The sequence below is a fragment of the Falco punctatus genome (genome assembly GCF_963210335.1).
Source record: "Falco punctatus genome assembly, chromosome: 3".
Classification (NCBI taxonomy): Eukaryota; Metazoa; Chordata; class Aves; order Falconiformes; family Falconidae; genus Falco; species Falco punctatus.
The window spans coordinates 94342061-94362327 of NC_137582.1; the positions used below are offsets into that span (position 1 = coordinate 94342061).

At 44.5% G+C, this 20267-nt stretch overlaps 1 protein-coding gene across 5 annotated transcripts in view; it reads left to right on the forward strand.

The window, feature by feature from the left end:
* Window positions 1–20267, forward strand: part of DSP (desmoplakin) — a gene marked incomplete at its 5' end in the record, with an annotated part of 77488 nt that overhangs the window by 34967 nt on the left and 22254 nt on the right. For 2 of the 5 annotated variants that reach the window (XM_080379944.1, XM_080379945.1), the window contains 7 exons: window positions 1904–3137; window positions 12408–12510; window positions 14184–14332; window positions 14685–14859; window positions 17594–17722; window positions 18914–18964; window positions 19941–20102. In XM_080379944.1, the coding sequence (XP_080236070.1) occupies window positions 2944–3137; window positions 12408–12510; window positions 14184–14332; window positions 14685–14859; window positions 17594–17722; window positions 18914–18964; window positions 19941–20102 (963 nt within the window). Of the gene's footprint in view, window positions 1–1903; window positions 3138–5597; window positions 12298–12407; window positions 12511–14183; window positions 14333–14684; window positions 14860–17593; window positions 17723–18913; window positions 18965–19940; window positions 20103–20267 lie in introns of those variants that run through there. The other 3 variants (XM_080379941.1, XM_080379942.1, XM_080379943.1) reach the window with 3 other exon arrangements.

The window sequence follows — 20267 nt, forward strand, 5'->3', positions numbered from 1 at the left end:
ATCAAGACTGGGCCTTTCCAGAAGTAGTGGAGCAACATTTAAATGAGATTGTCCAGTTGTGACACTGACATTTTCCTGTAGTAGATAGAATTTTAAGCAATACCCATGTGACTTGGTCTTACTTGAAGGTAACAGAGTCCACATAGGATAAGCACCCAAATAAAACTGTTTCAGGAAATAAAAATATTTTTATTTACTTCTTTCATTTGCCTATGTATGAAAACAGTGAAGATAGGAGCACTGTGCTCTTTTCAGTATCAGTTCAGTCTTATCCTCTCCCCTTCATTTCAGTGTGGCTAACTGTGCAAGCAAGATCAGCAGAATCCACTTGCTATTTAAGTACATTTTTCTACATGTCCAGGTAGCAGTGACTCATCCAGGCCTCTGGGTGTATCACACACATGCTGTCTCCATCACAGATAATGGAGTGTCTCACTGAGCTGGCACACCAGTCCAAGCTGAAAGGTGGGGCTGGTTGGAGGTGGTGCTAAAACTCAGCAAGAACCTCAAATCTGTGTAATACTTTTGGATTTCTAAATATGCATACATATAAATGGATAGCTCTCAAAGGGACTTGCTGAAAAAAATGCTTTGTGTTCATATGTCTAAGTACAAGTGCCTGGCTTGATGCATCAGAACTCAAAAAATCTGACTTTTAGGTGCACTGGTGGTACTAGTGGAGTGGTCTCTATGTTTCAAAAAGTCTGGACCGGAGTATCATGGCACAAAGTTCAAGTTTCCATCATTCTGCATTTCCCTTCTATTCTACATGTTTCCTATCTTTGTACTTCCTTCTTTATGGCACTAAGCCTATGTATTTGTTTTTCTTACTCATCCTGGCTGTTTTTGTATTCTGCTCCCTAATGACTTCGCAATGTAATGTCAAATCATCAAATTGTGCAGATGTAATCTGTATTAAAAAAAGCACCCCAAATCCACATATATATGTATATGTGTGTGTGTATAGAGATATATATGCGCACTGATACATAATGATTCACATTATATAATACAGAATATATATTACAATATAGAAGGCACTGTATGACTTCACAGATAATAGCCAACTTGCATTCTGCTTCTTTGTAGAACTCCACACAGCTCTGGGCAGTGCCATCAGGATGCCTTTCGGGACCAAGCAATCCCACGTTTGCTTGGAGGAGCTCTTGTGCCTCTGCTACGCTGTGCCCACCACCACCTCCAACAGCAGGGCAGGTCCTCACATAACCTGTACCGTGATGCTCCCACACAGCCACAGCAGTTTCAGTGGCATCGAGGACAATTAGCTCTCATTCAGTTTTCTCTTGAATGGTTCAGAAAGTCTCGTCCTTTGGATAGTTTGTGTAGCTGTTACTTACTGCCCTGTGGCCTATCAGTTGGATTTAAAATATCAGGGAAATGATCAGTGCAGGGAAGACAGAAATGGGCCCAAGAATTTACGCATGGTGTGGGATGGTGGTGATCTCCCACAAGTTTAAAAAGCTTACGGCACATTTATTGTCACAGAGCATCAGATGACTGATATGGCTGGCTCCTGTACTGTACTTTGGGTTGAAAGCCTTGGCATTATTTCAAAAAAGCTTGGCAGGGTTATTTGCAAGTGACTGCCGCTTCTTAAAATGTGGCCATCTTCTGTCTTCTAACACCATGGACAAGCAGCCAGCCCAGCTGAGGCAGGGCTACACTGAGCGTAGTTAAGAAATTGTTCCCAACTGACCCCTGAGACTGACCCAGTAGTGAATGGCTGGTAACGAGCACACTGCTGGGCATCCAACAGCAAGCTGCCGACACCTTGTGCGCACACAAATGTATTAAAATTATTTTGTTTCTAAGATCTGGCTTATTTTTTAAGAGTAAAGCTTAAATTCCAGAGCACCAGAAGGCGGGAATAAAGAAAAATGAAGGGAAAGAGGCTGTTCAAACACCCATTCCTGCACATCCATTTCTCATGCACAGATGTGGCCAGCGCATGACCCAGTTCGAACATTTCACGTGCCGATGCACAAGTTTCAGGGCTGTCTCAGAAACGCGCTGGGCTTGGAGCATCCCCAGCCTTCCCGAACGCGGGACCCGACATAACTCACAGCTGGCGACACGAACATGTACACCCAGATGTATCTCACAGCTGGCGACACGAACATGTACACCATTTTCCCGAGGAGCCCGTCGGCCCTGACACGGAGGCAGAGGGCCACTGCCAGCAGGTTGGCCCCATCCTTGCCATAGTGGTGCCAGTTGAACCGGCGCTGCCTCGTTGCTTTCCGGAGCGGCCGGGGGGTGCTGGGGGGGGCGGCACCCCTGCCCGGCCGCCCTCACCCCTCGGGCCTCGCCAGGGCCCGGTACGACCCGGGCCAGCAGGCCGTTCCCAACGGGCTCCGGGCGCCGCCGGCCGCGTACGAGCGCAGAGCACGCAGCCGGGCAGGTGGAAGCACCGTGCGAGGCTGGGGGAGACCCTGCGGGGCGCGGGCGGCCACCGGGGAGCGACACCGCCGCCGCGGGGAGGCCGGGCCGGGCCGGGCGCGGCGGGGCGGGGGCCGCGGCCCGGGAGAAACCTGAGGCGGCTGCCGGGGAGGCGCGGAGGGCGCAGGCGAGGCGGTGGTGGCGGCTCCACGCCCAGGAGCGCCGCTTAAAACGGCCGCCGAAAGGTGTGGCTTCGCCTTTCCTCTGCCGGCGGGGAGGGGACGGGACCTTCGCTCTCGCCGCCGCCAGCAGCCTCCGCCGCCCGCCCGCCCGCCACCGCGCAGCGCTCCGCGGCGCCCCTGCCCTCCCCTCCCTCACCTGCCGGCCGCGCCGACCCCCGGCGCTCGGCCCTTCCCCGGCCCGCGGCGGGCCCTGCCGGGGGTGCATGCGGTTCGCCCCGTCGGGTCTGGCTCAGGCTCCACGTCGCTCCCCCCCTGGTCCCCTCTCCCCCCGGGCGGCGGCCCCCCGCGCTCCCTCGCCGCCATGAGCATCAACGGCGGCTCGCACCCGCGGATCAACACGCTGGGCCGGATGGCGCGGGCCGAGTCGGGCACCGACCTGCGCTACGAGATGAGCTCCCATGTGGTGGGCGGCGGCGGCGGCGGCGGCACCCACACCCACAAGACCTACTACTACCAGAAGACCTACGGGGGGGACTACGCCTCCGACGGATACGGGTAGGTGCGGGCCGGGCCGGGGCCGCGGCGGTCCCGCTCCCTCAGGCCGCCATCGGGGAGCTGCCCTGGGCCGCCTCGCCGCTCCCTTCCTGAGGTGTGCGAGCTTGCAAGTCTTATTTCCCCCCTCCATGAGGAGACTAACTTCTACAAGACTTTTAAAGGCGAGCAAAGAACTTTGATTTTCAAAAACTTTTACAACAGCCGTTGGTGGGGGACTCTCCGTGAGGAGAGTAACGGGGTGAAGAGCAGAACGGTACCTCAGCATCCCCCCTCGGTGCTGCGGGGGTCGTGGTGCTGGTGCAGGGCCCACAGGTCCCCGCCGGGCTCGGTGCCGCCGGACAGGCTGTGCCTCGCACACCCGGGCTCAGCTCTCACTGGCCTCCCCAGCAGCCACATAACTAGGGCTATAAAATGATTTGTAACTAGTGAAACCCGCTCTCTTACTCGTTTTTGAGTTTGTTGCTAGCTTGTGGAAGGCCTGGGAGCATGGTCTTTTCTGTAGTGATCCCTGACATTTGGTGGCTGGGGAGCAAAGATGTGTGACAAGCAACATCAGTTTGCTTTCCTCCCCTCTGCCTCTTCATTTTCTGCTTGTACTGTTGCTGCAAGCATGGTCGTGGTCCTGTAGGCAGGGTGCTGGCTGTGGATCCTCGTTTGGAGACACAGTCGTGGTCCTGTAGGCAGGGTGCTGGCTGTGAATCCTGGTTTGGAGAATACCTGCTTTCAAGAATGCAGCTGTACCCGCAATCTGCGCAGATCAACTCTGGCAAAGACTTTTTGGAGCAAAGTGGTGCTCTGAATGTATGAAAAATAAGTGCAGTGGTCATGAAGACTTCTCCGTTAATCCTCTTGGCTGGGAGTTTGTGGGACTGAAAAGCAGGCAGCAGTTACAGTCGCTGAAGGAAACAGCACTGGTGTATGTAAGGCACCTAGATACAACGCTGCTGGTGATTCCTTTTGGTTGGTTGTTTTTTTTTGTTTGTTTGTTTTATTGTGGTTTTTTTTAAACACACGGAATGGCTCTATTAAACCTGTTGGTCTGATTATTGATGCTACTGACCTAGGAGTTGATTCAGAATGCTGTCTTGCAATTTGTGTTAGAACTTAAGCCCTAATTTTATGGACAGTACGTCATGATTAGGTTGCAGAAGGATGAAAATTAAGCATATCTAGTAAATAAACAGCAGATGAGAAGAGGCAGGCTTTATTATATCAAGCAGATCTATAAATGGCTGTAGAGAATTAGGATTACCTTAGAGGTTACAGGGAGCTCTGTTTACGTATGTCAGACCTGTTGGTAGAGGACCACTGAATGAAAGGCAAAACTTGTATTTTGCCTCTTTTTTGTTTATTACTTTACCCAGTTCTTAGTTTTAGTTCTTCATTTGACTTTCGGTTTGATGTGTGCACAGGTAAGTTAGTTACGATGAACTGCAGCTATAACATGTCTACATACTATTACAGTAGTATGGGAATACCTATTTATTACTATATAATTAGAACAATTCAATACTTTACCTTGGGAAAATGTACATTCTAGGACTCTAGAATGCTGTTTCTGTGGTTTGCATTTGTGAGGATTTGTTTTGCTGGTGGTGCTCCACTGGAAATACCTTTACTGTTTCTAAGAGACAGGCATGAAGAATTAATGGCAGAATATGCTACTTCCGGGCCGTTCTCTTTTCCCAGACTGTACTCTGGTGCAGCTGCATTAGATTCACTAGAGTGACTTCCCTATTATTCCTGACTTTCACTAGAGGAGAAATACCTTCTTTTAATTTTGTATTCTTCAGCTTTTGTTACATATTTTAAACCAGCCCTTAGTTTGTTAGGCTCTTTTTTCTTTAGTATTCAGGGGTGGTGTAGCAAGAGTGGAAGGGACAGACGAGACGTTAACAACCTTGTATCAACATCCTTTCACTTACTCTGTAACATAATATTCATATCTCCTTTTTGGGAAGGCATACATGGCAAGGAGGTTGCAATGAAGGTTCCTGTTCATTTTATTGCAAGGCTTCAGCATGGAATTAAAGAAGCCTGTTAATGAGGTTATAAATAAATAAAATAAAATTATGTATGTATATGTGCATGTTTTTATGTATAAATGTTTTTATATGAAAAGATCTGACCATACAAAATACTTAAAATATGGTTTTGCAAAACAATATGCGTGTTTGCACCTTACTGAGTTGCATAGGTTTATTTTTAACCAGTGCTAATTTGAATTAAAATGTGTCCCAAAATACAAAATGAGGATTTTGTTGCCAGTTAATGAAAACAGAAGTTGTGCCTGATCTTGCACATGCGCTGTGTGCAGAAAATCCACTAAATCCTGAGCATGTTGTTCTTGCAGGATCAGGGCCATCATTTATGGAATTGGTTTTAATAATTGTGTTCCACCTGACATCTTCAGTGCCTAAGTTTAGTGGCAGCTACTGAACTCACAAAACCGAGTTAATTTTAAATGCAGTAGGATTCAACTTAGGGTCTAGTCTAGTAAGTTTTGGGGCGTATTCTGCCAAACAAGTCTGTGCTGAGTATTACATTACTCACAGAGCAATAGAAGACGCTCCCTACCCTTAGGGCTCAGCAAGGTGCTTTTACAACATTCCCAGTTTCTTCTGGCTTGGGAACTCAAGATGAGCTTGGCCCTGAGTACAGATACTCAGCTTGATGGTGAGTCACTCTCCTAAACTGCCAATTCATCAATCCAGTATTTATCAATGTCTTTGCTATGGAGAGATGAAATCTGATAAGCTGTGAGAGAATGAGAAGTGGAAAGTTATGCAGTTTTGTCATTGCTGAGATTGGGGGAAAAATAGCCTAGGATTTACAGTCATTGTGTGATAGGAAAATAAGGTAATTTACACAATTCTGCTGAAGAGTTAATTAACTTCTGTGCTTTAAGTTAAAAACGGAGTTAGACATTCACATCCCATGCCCTGACATTGCTTTCAGCGACTGACAAACTGAAGTTGGAGAAAACAGATTCAAAGCTGTGTTTTGCCCGTCCTGTCAGTCTCACAGGGATCTGCAGGGTCCTGGCTAAGCCAAGTGGTGGTAGTGCTGGCGTGGTAACATCCCCTTTGCGCTCCTCTGCCTCGGTGTTGCATGGGGGGAAAAACTGCCCTGGTGACAAACAAAACCGCAGGCAGACAGGGAGGGAGGAATGTGTCTGAGTTGCTGCCGAGTACCTGTCACGATGGCCTGCGCTGTGCTCTAGCTGGCCAAGAAACGGGTTTCAGCAACAGCTGGTGATGCTGCCACGCCATGAGGAGAAAACCAGGTTGTACCTTTCCCAGCTCACTGTTTCGTAGGTACGTGCATGAGATTTCAAGCTAGGTACCTCTGCAGGTGTGAAAAGCTCTGTCAGGCAAAGGGGTTTTGCTGTGTTTCGAGTGACTGCCCTCCGGCAGAGGTATATTTCCACGGTCCAGGCTGGACCCTGCATTTGGCACCTCCCTCTCCCAGAGCTGGAGGTGGGAGACAGTGTATCTGCAGCCAGCTGCACTGGGCAGGTACAGCCTTTTGAAATGGTGCTTTTCCTCCTGGTGACTAATACCGGTGGGAAAAAGTGCAAGGATTTTCTGCAGATCGGTGCGGCAGGATCCCTTGTGAAACCGTGCTTGCTCTGAAGGCACTTTAGCCTCAAGGGTCTTAAGATTTCACCAGTGACTACTAAATTTTTGCACATTTCTAATGTGTTTTAGAGCCTGATCCTGCAAGATGCAGGCATCTTGTGAAGTTTGCTGGTTTTGTGCCTTTGTCTGTGCATACTCAGCAGATGGGACTAGTTTGGCAAGGCAGTGTTGTGCAAAACCCGATGCTAGTAATAGCAGAGATGTATGGGGAGAACCCAGTTACAAAACTTTACAATTTCTGACACTTGCATTCGTGTTCTTTGAGGGGGGCAAAAAAGTTTGTTTATACTGTTTTAATTTCTGGTTATATTCTTTATGGATGGTGTGATTCACCACCTTTTGCCAGCATATGCCTGTGCATCATCAGGGGCACACACAGCCAGCTGGCAGGCAATAGCAGCTGGGTGGTGGTTTAATCCTGTGGTGTGCGCAGTCTTTGTGCTGGGAATGGAAATTCCAGGTCAGGTTTTTCTTCTGACTTGCCTACCCTGGGCATACCAGGTAATCCCTTGATGAATCTGTTGCTTGTTCAAACAAGTTGGGGGGGGTGTGTATGTTCGTGGAGGAAAAGAAGTACTATTGTGTTGCTCTCATTGTTGAGTTATGGAGTCACTCTAGTACTTTGGATCTGCAAAAAGACATTTTTTTAAAGCTTCCTTTTTGAATGAAAAAAAAATTGCTTTGAATTTTTAACAGGTAAATATTTTGTGGAGGAATCAGAAAATCTAACAAGGAGTATTTTAATTTGGTTTAAAACAGATCTTTGGAACAAGAGTGTCCCCTTTGTGCTTCCAAAGCTTTAAGGAGCTGTGAAGCTGCTGGAAGGCTCTGCAGAAGCTGCTGGATGTGCTTCTGTATGTCTCCTTGGCCCCTTTTCTCTAGAGGATAATCGCCCCCTGGATAACACAGCAGCCTCCTGATGTGTACTGACAAAGGCAGAAACCAAAGCAGCCTCATCGCAGGCGCTTAGGCTGGGGTGTGTGCAGGTCTTCAGCAGCAGGAGGCAAATGAGAAAGCAGAAGGTGGCTGGCTTTCTTCCTTGCCTCTCTGGTTCTGCAGTAATGACAACTTGGTTGGCCCTGTAAGGGTGCAAGCTAAGTGTTTACGGAGAATGTATCATTTATTCAAAACATATCGCTTAGGAAATCTTTCGACTGCTTGAAGAAGTCAGTGGCAGCAGTAGTCAGCCCTGCTGTGTTCCAGGGACATGGGCACTGCTGCGTTTGCCGTGTGTCTCAACTGTCATAACTCATGTGGCCTTCAGCGCATTTCTCAGTCCCGTTTACAAAAAGCAGGAATAGTTATTTCTTGTTTCTCTAGAGCTGGGGGTCTCATGAGGATCACCGGTGCTGCTTAACAGTTAAGTGCAATCCTAATTCAGAAATTGAGGATTCACCAGTAAGGCAGCAGCTAGTTCGGGTGGGCTATATTTCAGTGGCGAGGTGTTGTCTGAACTACCATCCTGCCCAGATCCCAGTGCCAACAGGGGCTGGGCTGTCCTTTCATTTCTCTGGGAGAGCAAGAGTGCAGTATAGCAAGGGAGCAATGTATTCCGCCTTGGCATGCAGCAAGCAGGCCGGCTCCTGTACAGACTGACGGCAGCATGAAGATGCTGTGCCTTTCCTAGGGCTCCTCTTCCAATAGAGAGGTACAGGGCTACATTTTAAGATCCCAAATAGAAGTGAGTCTTCTCTGTTTTGAAGTATTCTCATAACTTAAAAACACAGACATTACCCCCCTTTGTTTTCCTTTGTTCCTTTAATAGTTAATGACTATTAAAACTAAGTCATTTTAATAAAGCACTCAGCTTAATAGTATCTTTTTGAAATTCATGAGTTGCCTTCAGAGTAAGTGTCACAGTCTAAAATTTTGAGTTGAAGGGACATATAGGTGGTTAAGGTCTGAGGCAGTCCAGGCTGTTTCACTCAGCGCTGTTCTCCAGGGTTTACAAAACCAAAGCAGTACAGTAAATAATTATTGCAAATGTCTTTTTTTATTAGTAGGAGTCCCTGTACTCTTGTGTTATAAGTACTGCTAGGAGACCAGGCTGCAGTTCTTTCTCTTCCTGCTGGAATGGTTGAAAATGTACGCTGTATTTACACAGGTGCAGTAAAAGAAGTGAAAAACCTGTCCAGATGTTCACTGGGTGGTTTGCCTACAGTGCTTGGTGCAGCAGGATTCCTATTCACAGGTTTGAGCTTTAGATGCTGCCAGAGTTCAATCAAATCAAATCACATTGATACGGTGTAGCAGTAGTAGTTGTTACAATGACCAAACATTACTTGAAACTGTTTCATGTAAACAAAATCAGATGAAGCGAGAGAGACATGGACAAAATATCAGCTATAGTAGTCCACCTAATCTGTCTGTGTCCTCTGAGGATTGTTGGGGTCCTATGTCTTTCTAAGGGACATTTTTATATAGGATCTAGGTTACATGGTTGGACTTTAAAAATCCAGCTGCTTCTTGTCTCCACGTTGCGGTGCCATCTAGCATCTTCAGGGTTAGGGTTTGCCTCAGTTTCTTTGGTCCAGTATTTTTTGTGTTGGAGATGGTTTTCCTTTTGCTGGCTGTTTCCATCTGCCTCAAGGTTGGACGTCTGCTTACTCTGCATTGGGGTTTCTGCTTTGATCTACTCATTCCCATTAAAGGCCTGTTGACTTCAATAGGAGGAATATTCTACTGAGGGCCTTTGAAAACTGCTTATGAAATACTCTCCTGTCACATGGGTGAAAAGCATTGAAGATATGTCCATGTGATGTTGTGTTGGTGCCATCTGATGTATCAACTGATGTATGTTGAGGTATAGTCTTGCTAAGTATTTTTATTTTTTAAATTCAGAGATTGACTTATGCCCTTCTTGAGTACATTTCTACAGCTAAATCCTCTTCAGATTTGAAGTCTTTTGAGTCCTGTCGACTTGGTGGAGCTATGCTATCAACATCAGCTTCTGTACTGGCACCGGCACTCTTTGGGTATGCCCCATAACCCTGTGTAGCTCTGTTTGGTCAGCTGACTGATTTGAAAGCCATTAGCTTGGCCAGTGTCATCAACAGGCCACTACCTTTTCACCTGTTGTCCTAGTATTGATCTCAGTATTTTGACGAGCAAAAAGTTAACAATTTTTTTTCTGTTAACAACAGAACTGATATCCAAGGTGTTAAAAGCAGCACTGATGAAATACTGTGCTGTTTTCTGGTTTTGGTTCATATTACTTCAACTTTTGCCATGATTTTTCTGAAGTCTTTATCCACTCGACTGGAGAACCGTAAACACTTGCTGCTTTCTTGCTATGAAGGTCCCTGTGAACCGTAAACAAGTAACTTGTGGATCTTTATTTGGAGGTCTAAATAGGGTACACACAAACCTCTCACTTCAAGGCAACTGCTCCTGCTTTTGAAATGGTTTTGTGCAACTATATTAAACCATCTTCAGTTTTCCAACTCTTTAATTATTTGGACAATAATTCTGGATATGGTATTCAAACATCATTGGGATGAGCACAAAATACTTGCAATTTTGCTTTTTCTATCTTTTTAATTGTTTTAGTATGATTTATTTTAAAATAGCTTTTGTTCATAATTTCTTAGCGCATTAACTATGGCAGCTGCTGTTTAGACCTCCTCTTCCTGTCAAGTAACGTAATGCCTTTGAGGTGAGTGAAGTTACACTGGAGCCAGTGGAGATACACTGATTTATTACAGTAGAAGTCAGGCCACCATCTATAGTTCTTCTGCCTTTAATGGCTATCCGGCATTTATAGCTGTCAGGAGATGATTGAGAAAGCGATTGAAGAAAAAAATCCTCTTCTGATGTTCTAAAAGGAGAAAATTGCTTGGAAGGTTCCTCTCTCTTCTTTTTTATGTTTCATTCATGAGAATAATTGTGGGTATAATTAAATGTAAATTTTAAATGCAGTCAGATACTTCTAGAGCCAAACACAACAGTGATGCCTAAGGAGAAGGAATGATTTAGAAAAGGAAGCTGATGGGAAGCCTGGCACAAAATCAGACTCATATGCCATTTTTCACAATTGTTTTCTTTAAGCTGTTTCCAAGTTCTACAGGGGTGCATAGCACAGTAGGGTGCAGTGTTTGTGCAGCCAAAAAGCCAGGAGTTGCATGTGTACAGCTTGTTTTAAGTCACCCAGTGATTCTCTAGCCCTGTCTCTGTGTCTTTGACAGTCTGTTCCGTGGTATTGGGGGAAGTTGGTGAAAAGTTACTCAAAGTTTTTCCACTGGTTCCAGAAGAGCTGATAGGAGAATGGCAGGCTGCTGGAGCACCAACTGTGCACACTGCAGAAGAGCTCTTAAAAATACACCCCTGAACGTTTCTCACCACTGCAGCGATTTCCCAAAGACAGCTCTGCTGAGTTTTTGACATTGTCACAATTCCTTTTGTGAAGTATGGTCACATTCTGTTGAAGTCAGTGGAAAGACTTCTGTTGAATCCAGATGACTTTACTAGATGATCTGTAAGGTCCCTTCCGACCCAAACCATTCTATGAGTTGCTGGCTCTGAGCTGGACAGGTTTGCACTGTTAGTCTTTTTGATGTTAGTGTTGTGTGGAAGGTTTGAACCTTCAGAGATTTGTAATGGAAAAGATTATCTACTGTGAGCACAAGAATTAGAAAACTAGACAAGGCTTGGAAGCATCTTAGTTTCTTACCGTCTCGTAGTAGTGGTTTATTTTAGTTTCACTGGCAAGTGCTTGGGTTTGGGAGCTGCCTGGGCTTGCCTGAGAGCTCTGATTCCATCAGCAAGGAATGGCACCTCACTTGAAGCACCTCACCCATGTTCAGCTAGCAGTGGCTCGCTTTGGTGGCTGAATCCCAAATGCTGGAAAAGCAACCTTCTGGCAGTATGGATACAGTAGACTATGTGCAGGACAACAATAACAACCCTGTTAATCTGTCCTAGGTTTTTCCCCCCACTAGTGTTTTAGGTTCTGGAGTTTTACTTGAAACCCCCAAACTACCATCTTATTTGTAAGAAAGCATGTCCTCTAACTCCAGGCCCTACATCTGGTTTTGTAATAGCTTGGGCAACTTCGCAGTTCCTTCTCAAGGCACAGCACTAGCTTCATGCATTTCTGCTGATAAAAGGGCCCTTCGTATGCTTGTACGGTCTTGTGAGCTCGTGCGCTTGTGTAGCAGAGGATCCTACTTTCCTTTTATGTTCTGACATTTGATGACTGGTGTGATAACACGTGCAATAACATCAGGCAAAGGCTATGCTCTAATGTATCGACTTTAACAAAGATTGTGAATAATTCATTCTCGCTGTAATACTGCCAGTTGTCGATCAAAGCTACAAATACCTGTGCTGGAAGAAAAACATTTTCCTTTATGGCATGCCAGTTTCCACCTTCTGCTCTATCCTGTGGCAAAGTCAGTCTGCACCTGCTGTTACAGAATTAGAAAGTGGCTCTGCCATGGTGGAATCAGCATTAAAACTTCACGGTGCAGTTGTGCAGGAGGGCCAGATAAAGCACGTGTGTCTCCGTGAAGCTAAATGAGGTGGATCATTCCATGTAACTTCTTTTAGCTGTTCCAGATTTGTATTTCTCATGTCTCTTCAAAATGTGTGATTACTCCGTACTTCATCATCTTCTTCTCTCCCACAACAGTCAGAATGGGACCTGTACAGTGTCCAGACGCCAGAACACCATCCAGGAGCTTCTGCAAAACTGTTCGGATTGCCTGATGCGAGCTGAGCTCATAGTACAACCCGTGAGTGATTCTTGTTCTTCTTATCAGAAGTGATTATGCATATTACAGGGAATGAATGCTGCGTTGTTATCTGGACTCACAGACTCTGCTTTTTCATCTGCTTTCTCCCCTTCCAGCTGTTTGGTTGAGGCAGCTGGGAGTGGAATGGCATACCTCCTTCCTAGGTCTTCCTCTTCCATCTGCACTCAGTGTTCAGTAAAACTGATTTAAATGCATCTGATTAAGAAAAGAGGGACCTCTGGATTAAAAAAAAAACAAACCCATCCTTCAAACAGATTTTACTGTATCTTATTTTTCAGTTTCAGATCAAGACCCCTGGCCGTTAATAAAGTTACAATCATTTATACTCTCTTAGTGTGTGCTGTAGATTATCGTCATCATTTTCTGGGCCATAATGAACCCGAACCACCATAAGAAAGACCTTCATTACCTTTATTTTATTTTTCCAGATGATTCCTAAAGAAGTGTATGAAACTAGATTAAGAACTTCTTGGCTGTTTAATCCCAGCTGCACAGAGATAATCTTTGCTGTATGCTACATTGATATAATCCCATAGTGTCTGGGGTTGGGTTACTCACTGATGCTAGATTCAGTCCTGGTGAAGAATGTCCCCTGTTTCTGCTGAAGTCAGAGGAAGTGCAGGGTGGTTAGTGCATCCTGCTGTTGAGGCCACTGAGATGCAAAACTCGTTCACAGTTCTGGCAGTAGATGTGATTTAATGCACACTTTTGGACCCTCTGTGGACAGAAAATTCTTTTAGGAATGAACTCTGTGGTTAGCAGTTCATTTCCTTTTCAGAGATACAGCACGTGTGAGCGTGTTTATATAAAAATCAATGCCAGAGTAAACACTGCCTCTTGTTAAGGATTAATATTATTCCAGTGAAGTTAAAAGAAAGTGATATTTAGTTCCAGCTTGGTGCCACAACATGCACTGCTTGCTTTTTTTTTTCCTCTTTTTGTTCTGAAAGGCAAAGTAATGAGGTCCATTGATATTTTATTTACAAAATCAAATCACAGCTGGGTTATGTTTTGTTCAGCATGGCTATGTCAGTGTGGGATGAGATCAAAGAGCCATGTCTTCCTGCTTGAAGCACCATGACCATGCTGGTCCACTGCACTGAGAGGGTTCATGGAGAATTTGCCTAGACTTCTCGTGATAAGGTGGGATGCAAATGTGATGGGGCATGGAGCTGGTCCCAGGCAGGCAGGTTGCAGTGTGTGTTTTTGCAGGGGAGGAGTATCTTAGAACCTCAGGGGAACTTCTGAAAATTCTGGAGCAATGTCCACCAACTCCTGCTAGGACAGTGCTTGCTTCTTGCCCTCTGAACACAAAACCGTAAAGTCTTAAAAACTTAGCACACTGTGTGAAGCCTTGGCTCTGCTGAAGTAAACATCAGTCAGGATGTGCTGTTCTTTATGGAAAGGTTTGGTTGCTATTATGTTTTAATGATTTTCTTTTGTATTTAATTTGTAATGAGGGCTTTCCAATGACTGTGGGTCCTCAGTTGGCCGCCTGCCAGTTAAAACTGGCAATCGGAGACTTAGCAGTTGAAACCTGCCACGCTTCTTAAAAATAATCAGTCCTCATAACATCTCTTAAAACAACCAAGCTGAAGCTTAGGTGATGAATATCTAATTTAATCTCCCATCTCTTTGTTTGTTTGTTTTAGGAATTGAAGTATGGGGATGGCGTCCAGATTAGAGGGAACAGAGATCTGGAAGAGTGTTTTGCACAGGCAAATGACCAAATGGATGTCCTGGATGGGCTGATCAGAGAGATGAGGCAGATGGGCCAGCCCTGTGATATGTATCAGAAAAGGTATTGCCAGCAAAGGGTTTGGAGAAGGAATATGGCTGATAGAAGTCTGTGGTATCCCAAGTGTCCATCTTTCCTGGTATTGCAGGATGTGACAGAAATTAATAACGTGGAACTAAATCTGTTTGGGGCATGCTAACGTGGGGAGGGGCCTTGCAGTAATATTTTTCTCACAGAATTTCACACCTTGGTTGTTCCCATGAAATTTTAGTCAGTGTATTTTTTTCCACAGCCTGTGCTTTCAGCACTTTGCTTTGTTGAATACTTGGTGGTCCAGTAGGAAAGATGAATTGTATTGTTTCCATGTTTTCTGGGTGTTTTCCTCATAGACACTAAGTGGTTCCTTTCCTTTCAGGCTGCTTCAGCTTCAAGAGCAAATGCGTGCCCTGTACAAAGCCATCAGTGTTCCCCGTGCCAGGAGGGCCAGCTCCAAAGGCGGTGGTTGCTACTCCTCTCAGAGTGGCTCAGGCTGGGATGAGTACACGAAACGTGTCACAAGTGAATGTTTGAACTGGATGAGGCAGCAGAAGGTAAATCTGTGCAAAACCCCTGAGTCGACGCTGACCTGCTGATGTTTATGAATGTCACCTCACATGTAGTAATGTTTTGGGTGCCAGTAGAAAATTAAAAGTACACATGAATGCTTCTATATTATTCCAAGTTCCTCTTCTTTTTTTCTTTTTTTTTCTTTCCCCTCCCCCGTATTGTATATACTGTATTTACACAATATGAGTAATATACTTATTAATATATATAGTGATTTTCCACTGAAATATGAACATGGATTTGGGGTTGTCCTTTGCAGAGGAAAAGGTGTGGAAGTTAGATTTGAAAGTTAAGGGAGACACAGCTGTTAACATAACAAAAGGCATTGGCATGTTTGCATTAGAGATTATTATGCTCGATATTTCCTTCCTTCCTTCCACAGATTTCCTTTATGATTCATATTTGTTTTAACCCTTTACACAGACAGGACCAGCTTCACAGATTTAACCACTGTCCAGTATTTTACAGTTGTTCTCCCCCTCTAATCTATCCTTCTCGCCGTGGGAGCCAGAAGATAGAGCTGATTGCCACGGGACTAGGCTTTCAGAAGTCACTGCCGAAATGCTGAACAAAAAGCTGAAGTTGCTATCTGTTGCATTCCCAGAATAAATTTGCTGATGCACAGCTGTTGATGGTGTAACCTGGAGTAGAAAACACATGTTGAGAGCCCGTAGTCTGTTTTTGTGCTGCTGAAGTGAAAGTTGTGTGTTTGTGGTTGGAAAGGCCTTTCTGAGAGACAGATAGGGAGCATGGAACAAGGTGGCTGAAATTATACTTTGCAGACTCCTTGTAAATTGAAATTGCATTATTTTTATCTTTTTTTTTTTTTAATTGGGTTGTTGCTTAGTGATCCTGTCATTGTTATCTGCATGTGGTGTTTGCCAGGTGGCTGCTATGCAAACCAGATGAGCAGGGGTGAGAGCTCTGTACAGTTCCCATACTTTTATGTGAGTGCTAGTCACAGTCTAGCCTTTCAATACCCTCCCATAGCGTGGCATGTTTTAGAGGAAGAAGGGGAAGTGGAGATGCATTCCTTGAGCGGTAGTGTGTATAAGCATCGTGCCCGGACAGCAACAGCAGATATGATTGCTCTACACGTACTGTGGGAGAGTAGGCTAACTGTCAGACCTGCCACGGTTTGAGGAGTGATGTTGGACAGGCACTGGGCATGCTTCCAGTGATGAAAGGCAGTGAACATGCTGCACCTCCCAAAGACACCACATGACACCCCTTGCCAAGCACAGGGAGCATAAGCAAGTGCTTTATAGCTGCATTCCCACACAAAAGCTCCTGTGAAAGTAAAAGGCTCTCTCTCCCTCCCTTTTTCAGTCCCTAAGGCAAAGCTAAGGTGGAGCCAGTAAACATGTGGCTCCCTGTTGGGCTTTTGAGGGTTTTTTTTTTGAAAATTTATTTTGAACTTTCCACCTTGCCTCTTCTTTCCATTGTGCCTCGCTGTGTCCCATCACCTGCTCACACTGGGACTAGCATAATGTTCCCTCTAGTAACATGGTTAAGATGTGGGGGAAAAGGTCTGAGCAGCTGTGGTTTTCTGCTGGTGTTTTTCTGTTTTCTGTCTCGGTGGTTTGCTGACAGGAGAATCAGGTGGTAGGAAGATTGGCCAAATTTCCAGTGCAGAATTAGGGAAAGTGCAGTGAAATCCAGACAGCCTTTGTTCCTGTGCTGGCAGGCAGCCAGGACTGCCGCTGTTGCTTCAGACTCCTTTAGACTGTTTAAATATAAGGAGAAGGGTCAAAGTCCTGTAACTTTTAGATGGCTGAATGCAAAATGGTTTTGTTTCTTGGATCATTTTCAACATTGCCTTTGAACCCTTATGCTTGAGTGTGGTTTAGGCTTTATTGTCATCTGCTGACTCACAGAGGTTTGGCTCCAGGCTGGTAATTACCAAATTTGGTCCCAACCCACGATTAAGATACCTGTTTCCTTACTGTACACATGCGCAGACAGGCATTCAGGCAGAGATGGAGTGTGTCTTTACAGCATAAGAGATGTTTTGATGTTTGAGGAGCTGAATTGTGAATTCAGTGACTTTTAATATTTGAAAATAATGAAGCAATTGTAGTCAGTTTTTGATTTATTAATTATCCAGGTGTATTACTGTTTTTCAAAGGCTGTTCCTAGAGATTTTCACTCTGCAGCCTACAATAAATGTTGCCAAAATGCAAGAGAAACAACATGTTCCATAATCATTTCAGTTTATCTTTTGTTTTTTCATTTAATTTTACTGTGTTTAACCAAAGTTGTTGGAGTTTACCTGAGTGTGATTTAAATGGAAGTGTAGTGTACTGGGCTACAGAACTTGACTCTGGGTACTTTCACATGAATTGCATGAATAGCATTGTTTGATAAAGTCGTAATTTGTTTTCAGACTGATAAGAATGTAACTAGACTGTAGAACATAAAAGAACAGTTTGGTCCAAAGAACACAGTTGAAAATACACTAATGAGTGTATTTTGTGTCATCTAGTCTAATTTTAAGCAACTTAAATATTTTCCCCACTTCGTTTCTTCTACTTTGGGAGCCTGTCACACACTTTAAGTGATGACAATTTAAAAAAATTGTAACCCCCTATTCTGAAGTTTTGTTTGTTCAGTTTTACTCTACTGCATAGTCATGCTTCCTGCAGTTCAGTTCCTTTATGCTCTGAGTTAGGTAACAATGTCAGAAATGAAGGTACAAACGCTGTCCGTTTCTCCTAGGCTGAAATGGAGCTGGTGAAATGGGGGTTTGATGCAGCATCCATTGAGCAACAAATTGGTGACCATAGGAGAACTCACAATGCCATTGGAGACTATCGCTGGCATCTGGACAAAGTCAAAACAGATCTGGTAATTACTGTCTTCCCTTACACATTGCTTAGTCTAGACTTGCATCATTGGCTTGCTAGTGTTCCTTTATAAAAAGGAATGCTGAATAGCTCAGCTTCTGTTCAGAAAGTACTGGTGTCATGCTAGTAACCACTTTCAACCCTAATATTTATCATTTCATGATTGTTTTTTGTTCCAGTTCTTTCCTCAGAATTTTAAAGTGAAAATCTAGTAGCTATTTAAAGTTCTGTTGTTGTGTACCAAGGCTGGCAAATAAACATTGCAACATTTTTTGTGAGAAGAATGGTTAAGTGATTATTCTCACTTTCTGTCTAGATACGTTAAAACAAGAAAGTGAAAGAATAATGTGGGTGCTTAGATACAGCCTTGAGTAATGAGGGGGGTTCATGAAAAATACCCAAATTCTGGGCTAAACTTCGAGCTTTTCTTAGGTGTCTTTTTTTTTTTTTTTTTTTTTTGCCCCTCTGCGGCTTCTGTCCCCCTCTGGATTTTGTGATTGGAATAAAGAAGTCACTGAAAATGCAATGGTTAACTTCCTCTCCTATCAGCCCAGTACCTAGGTGTAGGAGAGAGGAAGATTATTTCATTCCCATTATTTTTTTCTGTTAATTGGTCACACAGACAGGAGGAGAAAGAGTTGGGTCTAAAGAAAAGGTACTCCATTCTGGAGCTGTGATCTCTCAACCAAGCTGAAGAGTAAATGGGTGTTACCTCCTTTTCCCCTTCTGCTTCTAATAGGAAAGGTGATTGTCTGGCCCTATGGAATACCAGTTCCCGGGTTGTAATGGTTCCCAGTCATAGAAATGGGAATAAAAATTGGAGCCTGCTGCTCACATTGTAGTTTACACTACTTCATGGTCTCCAAAGCTAGCTCTAGGGCTAGCTGGTTCCTCACAGCTGCCTAGGAGTTTGGCACAGAAGGAGATCCAGTTTTGGGAGCTGTTGTGGTATTACAGGGGTTTATGTGCAACCTCACGTAATAAGCATCCCTGGGGGAAGTAAATTTGTCCAAGCCTTGGTCTTATACTTGCTGTGGTTCCCCAGTGGTGCAGGTATCCTGCTCACCTCTGCCTTTTGCAGGCATTTGGAGGTAACCACCTGTAGTTGTAATGATACTGACACTTTAAAGGGAATAGCAGCAAATGGGCAACTTGTAAAAGGTTCACTAAATATGTGCTGTCTCTCTTCCAGCGTGAGAAGGCTGCGGTTCATCAGCTGGAGGAAGAATATGAAGGACTTCTGGTGAGCATGAGATGTGTTCGTTTCTGATACCCTTTATGATGAATGCTTTTCTTGTCTTACTAACACCAGTGTGGTAGTCAAAGGACACTTTAGGTCTCAACAGACTGGCAGATGAATATTTAAATAGTTCTGTTCAGCAGTAAACTGGCAGTGCTTTGTAGTTTCTATAACATTCAGTTTGCATCATGAACCTGAGATTAATTTATTACCTTGTGTATAATTGACTTACCTTCACAAGGAAGTTTCTAGTTTGCAGCTGGTGAAGGGATTTGGTCACTAAACACATGAAGAGTAGAACTCTACCTCCTTAGTGGATGTAAATGTAGTGATGTAGTTAGTCTATATATGAAGCTTAAAAAGTTACTTTAAAGGTGGGATTAGAACCAAATTCTGCGTAGGGATGTGCATCTTCCCTGCTTTGGATCTTCATGTAAAACACAGTGAGAATCTTGTGCAAATGGTAGATTGGGATTGGAAGCTGATTCCTGTATACACATTTCAAGCAACAGGGTGTGTATTATGATGCCAGGACAGAGAAGGAATCTTTTCATGAAGTGTCATGCGTGCAAAAGGTGCTGATACAACTTCAAGGATGTACTATGAGCAGCAGATGCAAATAAAAGTGGTGCTAAATGTTCAGACATTTCTTAGCTTTTCCCCCATGCCTTTTTGCTTGCCTGTGTGCATGTCTGCTACACTCGTAAGCTGCTGACTTCAGGTTCCTGTTGTTCTGTAAATCCAGACATGTTGTCGGCTCTCCGTTGCCAGCAGGTTTCATATCTCAGTAAACCCAGGCACATTATCTGTGGTCCATTGCCAATGGGTTTTCTATTTGTGTGGGTTTTACTGTTATTTTAGTTGGGTTTGGTTTTTTTTTTTTTTTTAAATAGGACATGCTGTGCACTTGGCTTCCCTTTCTCCACCCAGCACAGGCATTTCTGTGTTTATGGCTTCTCATTTCTGGAATTCCTTACAGAAATACTCCTTTGAGAGAATGGATCAACTCCGTCAGTTCCAGAACCTCATCCAAGCCACCAGCAGAGAGATCATGTGGATCAATGACTGTGAAGAAGAGGAGCTTCTCTATGACTGGAGTGACAGGAACACTGACATCGCCAGGAAGCAGGAGGCCTTCTCTGTAAGACAGCTCAACCTCCCCATGCTTCCCATGGGTCCTCTTTTGGGATGGTGAGGGAGGAACAGCCTGGCTCAGGGGGACTGGTCACAGAACAGGTGTTTCTTCACTCTTTTGAAGTTCCTGGGGATTTTTATCAACACGTGAATTAAATAGCATGACAGCCTT